Source organism: Heterodontus francisci, chromosome 17 (genome assembly GCF_036365525.1).
Source record: "Heterodontus francisci isolate sHetFra1 chromosome 17, sHetFra1.hap1, whole genome shotgun sequence".
Taxonomy (NCBI): domain Eukaryota; kingdom Metazoa; phylum Chordata; class Chondrichthyes; order Heterodontiformes; family Heterodontidae; genus Heterodontus; species Heterodontus francisci.
The window spans coordinates 5,650,826-5,660,914 of NC_090387.1; the positions used below are offsets into that span (position 1 = coordinate 5,650,826).

General features: G+C 45.8%; 1 protein-coding gene across 2 annotated transcripts in view; it reads left to right on the top strand.

Annotated features, from left to right (window-relative positions):
- The window catches only part of LOC137378693 (protein SSXT-like), a 52,580-nt gene extending 50,458 nt beyond the window's left edge, over positions 1 to 2,122 (top strand). For both annotated transcript variants that reach the window (XM_068049036.1, XM_068049037.1), the window contains one exon: positions 623 to 2,122. In XM_068049036.1, coding sequence (XP_067905137.1) covers positions 623 to 649 — 27 coding nt within the window. In that variant the 3' untranslated portion in view covers positions 650 to 2,122. The remainder of the gene's footprint in view (positions 1 to 622) is intronic.
- The last annotated feature ends 7,967 nt before the right edge of the window (positions 2,123 to 10,089 follow it).

Consider the following 10,089-nt stretch of genomic DNA (forward strand, 5'->3'; position numbering starts at 1 on the left):
TCAAAGAAGGGAAACTGCCGTCCTTACCTGTTCTGGGCTACACATGACTCCAGTCCCCCACCTTGAACTCCGAATGCCTCTGTGAAGCTCTGCGAGAGTTTTCTATGTTAAAGGCGATACATAACTATGAGTTTGTTGTTCTCTTTCACCCTTGCTGCTGGCCTGCTCCATGTCACTGACTCAGATCACTCATGAAACATGGCTACTTGGGTGTAGTGCTGACATGTGGAACCCGATTTCCTTAATTTCTCACACACAGGTTTAATACCCAGCCTGTGCCAAGTTATGTGGTCTCATCCAGGGCAGTTGGAGGGGTGCAACAAATTGGGTTATGGGGAGGGATAAGGCCAATCAGGGCCCAATTCTGAACAGGGTTATTGATGTGTGAAGATTGGGCTCGATGTGATGCTGCTCATGGTTGAATAACTCATTGATCCTCGCTGTCTAGACTTGCTTATTAAAAATGGCCAGTTGACAGGGTACCAGCAAGTGCCCAGCACCTGTACAATGGTAACCTAACAAGGAGAAAATTGGAGCGGAAATGTATTTATTCATCCCCACACCTCTCCAAGTATTGTGATTTGCTGTGTAAAATAAGTCTCTCTCTTCTGTTCTCTTCCAGGGAGCTCAGTATGGGGGCTTTCAGTGACACTCTGAGAACACATGATACGAAAGTTTAAACTGCCATTGGACTGCTTCATACTGTGGACACTGTTGTATTTTGATAATGAAAGTTTAAATTGTCTCTCATTTTTGAAATCAAAATTCACGTTGTGATTTGCTGGAATTGTTTTGAAAATAGTTGGACCTGGTATAAGCCATGAAGCACAAGGTAGGAGACAATAAACCAAGCCAAACAATGAAAGCTTCCAACTTCTGCCAATACAGGCCTGTTCTTGATGGGGAGCTTATATATACTCCCGAGCCTTTACCTGCCTCTTTGCTGAAAGTCTTCACCCTTACTGGGACTTAGTTCCATATGTCTCTCCCTCGCTCTCCCCTCTCTTCCTCCTCTCCCTCTGGGCTTGGGGGGAGGGGGTCCCACTTCCCACATCATGCTTTATTGTACTTCTCACCTGATGGCACCAGCACCAACCAGGCCTTGCCCTGAGTGGCTGCCCTTTGTGGTTGAGGCCAGTTGCTGGGAGTTGGCAGAGCGCTACGCTTAAGGGAGCTGTAGGTTAAAATTCCCACACTGCAGAATTCCTGATCTTGTCTGTACCACTTGGAGGGCCTGCACAAGGGTCCACTCTGCCTGTCATGCCTGTGCTGGCTCTTTAAATGAATTAGCCCATTCGTCCCATTCCACTGCTCTCTCCGTCGCCCTGTAAATTTTTCCCCTTCAAATATTTATCCAATTCCCTTTTGAAAGTTACTGTGAAATCTACTTCCACCTTTTCAGGCAGTGCATTCCAGATCACAACTCACTGCATAAAAAAAATTCTCCTAATCATCCCTTGATTTTGAACACCTCCATTAAATCTCCCCTTAACCTTCTCTGCTCTAAGTCTTTCCATGTAACTGAATGGGTGTGGAGGGAATGGGACTCACGAGATGGACAGGCTAAATATCGGCCCCGGACGTATTTACAAGCATCTGCAAAGCATATCATCCCGCTTCCCCTCAGTGGCTGGGATTTTGGACTTGTAAATACGTTGGGGGAGGTGAGAACGCGGGCTGCGTACAAGGTCAAAATACACTCCAACAATGAGTAAATAATAGTGGTGAGGGACAGCCATACCGGGCAGCTACATTTCCATCAATCTTTTCTGGTTTCCCTATAGTTGGAAAGGGAGCAATTGGACTAATTGTGTTCTCCCTGACACAACTCTGCCACATTTGTCATGGCTGTGATGAACAGGACCAACGCTGTAACAGTTTTTTCAGATGCTTTTTCTTTACGAACCTGTTTTAATTTTGGAAAGGGGATTCCTCTGGCTATTTATGGGGCTTTTAACATGACATGATTTGGGTAAAATATTGTGTACATCGGAGGAGGTGGATTGAAAGTCAATTGGACAATGGACGATGGATTTACCCGTGTAGGGAACTTGGACCCAAAAAGGGTAATTAGCTTACTGTCTGTGCAACTCTCTGATAATTAAAGTGTTTTCTATGTTAATGTGTGTGAAAATTTTATTTACAACATGATGCATAAATGATGCATTTATGTAGTGCCTTTAATGTAGTTAAACGCCCCAAGGCGTATACCCCCAGGAGTATAATCAGAGAAAAATTGACAGCCAAAAAGAAAGAAGAAAAGGACGAAAGAGTGGTAGAGTATTGGAGAGGTTTAGGGAGGGACTTCCAGCACCCAGGCAGCTGAAGGCACAGCCGATAATGATGGAGCTATTAAAATCAGGAATACGCAAGAGGCCAGAATTGGAGAATCGCGGAAATATCAGAGGGTTGTAGGGCTGGAGAAGATTACGGAGATAGGGAGAGGTGAGGCCATGCAGTGATTTGAAGACAAGGATTAGAATTTTAATATTAAGATGTTGCCAGACCGGGAGCCAGAGTACTTTAGTGAGCACGGAGATGATGGGTGATTTGTTTTTTATTCGTTTATGGGATATGGGTGTCGCTGGCTAGGCCAGCATTTATTGCCCATCCCTATTTGCCTTTGAGAAGGTGGTGGTGAGCTGCCTTCTTGAACCGCTGCAGTCCTTGGGGAGTAGGTACACCCATAGTGCTGTTAGGAAGGGAGTTACAGGATTTTGACCCAGCGACAGTGAAGGAACGGCAATATAGTTTCAAGTCAGGATGGTGTGTGGCTTGGAGGAAAACTTGCAGATGGTGGTGTTCCCATGCTGTCGTCGTTCTTTTAGGTGATACAGGTCGTAGGTTTGGAAGGTACTATCGAAGGAACCTTGGTGAGTTGCTACAGTGAATCTTGTAGATGGTACACATTGCTGCCACTGTGTGTCGATGGTGGAGGGAGTGAATGTTTGTGGGCAGGGTGCCAATCAAGTGGGCTGCTTTGTCCTGGATGCTGTCGAGCTTCTTGAGTGTTGTTGGAGCTGCACCCATCCAGGCAAGTGGAGAGTAATCCATCTCATTCGACTTGTGCCTTGTGAATGGTGGACAGGCTTTGGGGAGTCGGGAGGTGAGTTGCACGTTGCAGAATTCAAAGCCTCTGACCTGCTTTTCTAGCCACAGTATTTTATGTGGCTGGTCCAGTTCAGTTTCTGGTCAATGGTAAGCTCCAGGATGTTGACAGTGGAAGATTCAGCAATGGTAATGCCATTGAACATCAAGGGGAGATGGTTAGATTCTCTCTTGTTTGTGATGGTCATTGCCTGGCTCTTGTGTGGCGCGAATGTTACTTGCCATTTAGCAGCCCATGCCTGGACATTGTCCAGGTCTTACTGCATCTGGACCTGGACTGCTTCAGTATTTGAGGAGTCGCGAATGGTGCAAAACATTTGCATCTGCATATCCTTCTATTTCATTCTACCTTAAATCTCTGCAATTTGCCCCAACCACACCTTGTGGTAGCAAGTTCCACATTCTCACACTCATTGATCACACTTTCTCCTCTCTCTGATCACATTCTCTCCTCTCTCACTGATCACACTCTCTCCTCTGATCACATTCTCTCCTCTCTCACTGATCACACTCTCTCCTCTCTCTGATCACATTCTCTCCTCTCTCACTGATCACACTCTCTCCTCTCTCACTGATCACATTCTTTCCTCTCTCTGATCACACTCTCTCCTCTCTCTGATCACATTCTCTACTCTCTCACTGATCACACTCTCCCCTCTCTCACTGATCACACTCTCTCCTCTCTCTGATCACATTCTCTCCTCTCACTGATCACACTCTCCTCTCTCATCACATTCTCTCCTCTCTCACTGATCACATTCTCTCCTCTCTCTGATCACACTCTCTCCTCTCTCAGATCACATTCTCTCCTCTCTCACTGATCACATTCTCTCCTCTCTCTGATCACATTCTCTCCTCTCTCTGATCACACTCTCTCCTCTCTGATCACATTCTCTCCTCTCTCACTGATCACATTCTCTCCTCTCTCACTGATCACACTCTCTCCTCTCTCACTGATCACATTCTCTCCTCTCTCACTGATCACACTCTCTCCTCTCTCTGATCACACTCTCTCCTCTCTCTCTGATCACATTCTCTCCTCTCTCACTGATCACACTCTCCTCTCTCTGATCACATTCTCTCCTCTCACTGATCACACTCCTCTCTCTGATCACACTCTCTCCTCTCTCACTGATCACACTCTCCTCTCTCTGATCACATTCTCTCCTCTCTCACTGATCACACTCTCTCCTCTCTCACTGATCACATTCTCTCCTCTCTCTGATCACACTCTCTCCTCTCTCTGATCACATTCTCTCCTCTCTCACTGATCACATTCTCTCCTCTCTCTGATCACATTCTCTCCTCTCTCACTGATCACACTCTCCTCTCTCTGATCACATTCTCTCCTCTCTCACTGATCACATTCTCTCCTCTCTCTGATCACACTCTCTCCTCTCTCTGATCACACTCTCCTCTTTCACTGATCACATTCTCTCCTCTCTCTGATCACATTCTCTCCTCTCTCACTGATCACATTCTCTCCTCTCTCTGATCACATTCTCTCCTCTCTCACTGATCACACTCTCTCCTCTCACTGATCACATTCTCTCCTCTCTCACTGATCACACTCTCTCCTCTCTCTGATCACATTCTCTCCTCTCTCACTGATCACACTCTCTCCTCTCTCACTGATCACACTCTCTCCTCTCTCACTGATCACACTCCTCTCTCTGATCACATTCTCTCCTCTCTCACTGATCACACTCTCTCCTCTCTCTGATCACACTCTCCTCTCTCACTGATCACACTCCGCTTTCTGATCACATTCTCTCCTCTCTCTCTGATCACACTCTCTCTGATCACATTCTCTCCTCTCTCTCTGATCACATTCTCTCCTCTCTCACTGATCACACTCTCTCCTCTCTCACTGATCACACTCTCTCCTCTCTCAATGATCACACTCTCTCCTCTCTCTCTGATCACACTCTCTCCTCTCACTGATCACATTATCTCCTCTCACTGATCACACTCTCTCCTCTCTCACTGATCACACTCTCTCCTCTCTCACTGATCACACTCCTCTCTCTGATCACATTCTCTCCTCTCTCACTGATCACACTCTCTCCTCTCTCTGATCACACTCTCCTCTCTCACTGATCACACTCCTCTTTCTGATCACATTCTCTCCTCTCTCTCTGATCACACTCTCTCTGATCACATTCTCTCCTCTCTCACTGATCACATTCTCTCCTCTCTCACTGATCACACTCTCTCCTCTCTTTGATCACACTCTCTCCTCTCTCTCTGATCACACTCTCTCCTCTCTCTGATCACATTCTCTCCTCTCTCACTGATCACATTCTCTCCTCTCTCACTGATCACACTCTCCCCACTCTCTGATCACATTCTCTCCCCACTCTCTGATCACATTCTTTCCACCCTCTCTGATCACATTCTCTCCCCTCTCTCTGATCACATTCTCTCCCCACTCTCTGATCACATTCTCTCCTCTCTCTGATCACATTCTCTCCCCACTCTCTGATCACATTCTCTCCTCTCTCTCTGATCACATTCTCTCCTCTCTCTGATCACATTCTCTCACCTCTCTCTGATCACATTCTCTCCCCACTCTCTGATCACATTCTCTCCCCCCTCTCTGATCACATTCTCTCCCCCTTCTCTGATCACAGTCCCTCCCCCCTCTCAGATCACATTCTCTCCCCCCTCTCTAATCACATTCTCTCCTCTCTCTGATCACATTCTCTCCCCCCTCTTTGATCACATTCTCTCCCCTATCTCTGATCACATTCTCCACCTCTCTCTGATCACATTCTCTCTCCTCTCTCTGATCACATTCTCTCCCCCCTCTCTGATCACATTCTCTCTCCCCCCTCTCTGATCACATTCTCTCCCCCCTCTCTGATCACATTCTCTCCCCTCTCCCTGATCACATTCTCTCCCCCCTCCCTGATCACATTCTCTCCCCCCTCTCTGATCACATTCTCTGCCCCCTCACTGATCACATTCTCTCCGCTCTCTCTGATCACATTCTCTCCCCTCTCTCTGATCATATTCTCTCCCCTCTCTCTGATCACATTCTTTCCCCTCTCTCTGATCACATTCTCTCTCCTCTCTCTGATCACATTCTCTCCCCTCTCTCTGATCACATTCTCTCCCCTCTCTCTGATCACATTCTCTCCCCCTCTCTGATCACATTCTCCACCTCTCTCTGATCACATTCTCTCCCCTCTCTCTCTGATCACATTCTCTCTCCTCTCTCTGATCACTTTCTCTCCCCCCTTTCAGATCAGATTCTCCACCTCTCTCTGATCACATTCTCTCTCCTCTCTCTGATCACATTCTCTCTCCTCTCTCTGATCACATTCTCTCCCCTCTCTCTGATCACATTCTCTCTCCTCTCTCTGATCACATTCTCTCTCCTCTCTCTGATCACATTCTCTCTCTGATCACATTCTCTCTCCTCTCTCTGATCACTTTCTCTCCCCCCTCTCAGATCAGATTCTCCACCTCTCTCAGATCATATTCTCCACCTCTCTCTGATCACATTCTCTCTCCTCTCTCTGATCACATTCTCTCTCCTCTCTCAGATCACATTGTCTCCCCCCTCTCAGATCACATTCTCTCTCCTCTCTCTGATCACATTCTCTCTCCTCTCTCTGATCACATTCTCTCTCCTCTCTCTGATCACTTTCTCTCCCCCCTCTCAGATCAGATTCTCCACCTCTCTCAGATCATATTCTCCACCTCTCTCTGATCACTTTCTCTCTCCTCTCTCTGATCACATTCTCTCTCCTCTCTCTGATCACATTCTCTCCCCCCTTTCAGATCACATTGTCTCCCCCCTCTCAGATCACATTCTCTCTCCTCTCTCTGATCACATTCTCTCTCCTCTCTCTGATCACATTCTCTCCTCTCTCTCTGATCACATTCTCTGCTCTCTCTGATCACATTCTCTGCTCTCTCTGATCACATTCTCTGCTCGCTCTGATTGCATATTTTTTTTCTGATCCACTGTTGCATTTTTAGTTCCTGTCTTATATTTATGGCCCCCAGTTTTGGACTCCTCCTCAAGTGGAAACATCTCTGGTCTACCCCATCAAACCCCTTTATATTCTTAAAGACCTCTCTCAGGTTTTTAATTATTGTTTCCTTTGGAGCAGCTATTCCCTCCGCCAAATCCCACCAACTGATCAACAATAATCTCTTTCACTGATGTTGGTTGATAGATAAATATTGTCCAGTACATCAGGAGAATTCTTAATATTTATAAGATATCATATCAAACAATGCTGCCCTCTCCTGTACAGAATTGGCAGTTTCAGCCTCCATTTGTGCTCCGGTTTTCGGTGTGGGTTTCAAACCCACGAATATCTGCTGCCACCTGATGTTTTGAAATGGAAAATTTCTCAAAATTGTTAAATTATCAGTGGAAGATGGTAAATACATATTTTCTTTCTTTTCTTCCTGGCCTAACCTCGCACTGATTGTATTTTCCCTTTTTGCTGTGATCTTTTAACTCAGTGCGGAGTGGTGTCCTGCTGCTCTGTGGCAAAGTGACAGTGTTCACTGCTGACCTCAACCAAAAGTGCCCACTTATTTGACGTGATGGTGGGGGTGTGAATTTCACTTGGAAGGTAGGAGGATTCTTTCAATATGTGGACACTAGCGTAGCTCTGCTGCATTCTCTATCAGGGGTGTAAAGGAGCGATCATGTGGTGCAGTGAGTAGAAGCAATGCCCACAGAATCTGTCAAAGCTGAACTGCTGCAGTACCTATCATATGCATATAAACAGGATTTTATATAAATTTTAATCGAATCATGTTAAAAAGTCATTTAGGTTCAAGCCATGGATTAGTTGGTCGCACTCTCACCTCTGAGTCAGCAGAGTGAGGGTACAAGGCCCCTCCAGGACTTGACTACAAAACTCAAGGCTGACACTCCAGTGCAGTATTGAGGGAGTGCTACACTGTCGGAGACACTGTTTTTCAGATGCGATGTTAAACCAAGGTCACCTCTGCCCTGTATCATTGAAAAAGTCGGATAAATATTTGTATTCACTCTCACGGTCATTTTGAAAGTGGAAATGTCTTCCAGTCCGGCTGTTCTTATTGGCTTGGAGTTTTTAATTATTCGCAAACTTACTATGTTAAAAGCAGTCCGAAAATGTTTTGGCGAGAGGAGTTTGTTATAAGTTGGTGAGTTGCGGAGCCAATTCCCTGAGCAGCGCAGAATGGCCCACCGCAATATCAGGATTTCCCTGCTATAGTGCGCCTGCTGTTGTTGGCCTTCTCACCAGTGCAACGATGGTGAACACTGACAGCTTCACCATCATCAGCACAGCAAGATCCAGGCCATTATCTTAACCAGCTGAACTCCTGAGGGAGCCAAACAAGTGTTAGGATCAGGAGAGGAAAGGTCAAAAGGCTCTTATCCCTTTCCTTGTTTGATGGCAACAGAGTTTATTTCCCTTTTTAAAGTGCATGTGCTTGCCAATTCACTGAGTGTTTAACTATTTACATGCTATGATCATAAAAGAACCAATTGGACAGGTTTTCTTGAGTTTAGCAAAGAAAGAGGTTAGCTTTATTGTACTTAAACCGATCTAAGTAAAACAGTAAACTACGCTCAATATTTCTCACACACACACACACATACACACACACATACAAGCTTCACATACACACACACAAATAGGTTCCAGAGTGAGGAAGGATAGATTGGTCAGATTAGGGTCTGAAGTAATAATAAGGATATACAGTCTGTGGAGTTTGGTGACTCAGATGTCTTCCAGATGGTTTGCAGATGTGGCCCAGCTGATTTGGTGTTTTTCTGGAGGCAGTGATGCAGATCATTTCCTTCATGGGATCTCTGTCTGCAGCAGTGAAAGGCCTAGATGGTTACGGCCAGCAGACAGGTTTCAAAACTTGCAAGGTGAACTGGATCTTCTCTGGTCAGTTTCCAGTTGCCTGTCTGGTATGCAGAGAGAGAAAAACCAGCTTAAACACAGAGATGGTGGGCTTGTCACATGACCATCACCCATAGTGTATTTCCTCTTACAATTTAATCAGTTCATGTCTAGGAATTACCTTCTCTCAACCAGGGTCCCATTGTTCAAGTGATTAGGTTTGAGTAGTTCATCTCCACCAGTTTAACGTCCCAAGCAATTGTCTTACTTACCCGGGAGAGCAGAGACGCAGTCTGTGGCTGCAGCCGGAGGTCGGCGCACGTTGGGTTTGAAGAGTGAAAAACAGTGACATCACGGGAAAGCTATAAGCTGATTGGTTGGTGAATAACTGCTGTTAGAGAGTGCCTGTAAATAGGTGAAAAATCAGAGAAAAGTAGTTAATTTTTAACCCTCAAATCGCTACCTGATAAGTGGTATGTTTAGTATTACTAAGGTTTTGGTTGATTTAATTTTTTACTAATTAGAAAGTGCTGCTTGGACAGAGTGTGAGGGTGTGAGTTTCGTATGTAAGGGAGTTCAGTGACAAGGGGAAGGAGGTGCTCCTTTGTCTCTTTTCTTTTCTGCCTTTCAGCCTCCACTATTTGATTCTTACTTCGGTAGAGGGGAGGAAACTGATTGGCAAGTAACTGGTAAGTTATTCTACTTATTATAGTTATTACATTAACAATAATTAGCTTGTAAAGCTAAAGTACAGCAGGGCAGCTCGGCTGAGTGGAATATGCCTCCTGTGGTTTGTGGGATGTCATAGATGCACCATGTGTCTTTGACAAACACATCTGCAGGTAGTGTCACCAGCTGCAGAAGCTTGACCTCCGGATTTTGGAACTCGAGTGGCGGCTGAAGTCACTGTGGTACATCCATGAGTCAGAGAACTACGTGGATAACGTGTTTAGGGAGGTGTTCACACCACAGGTTAAGAATGAGCAGGCAGAAGGGGAATGGGTGACCACCAGGCAGACTAAGAGAACCAGGCAGGAAGTGCAGGAGTTCCCTGAGTCGATCTCGCTTGCTAACTGGTTTTCCATTTTGGATACAGCTGGGGGCGAGGGTT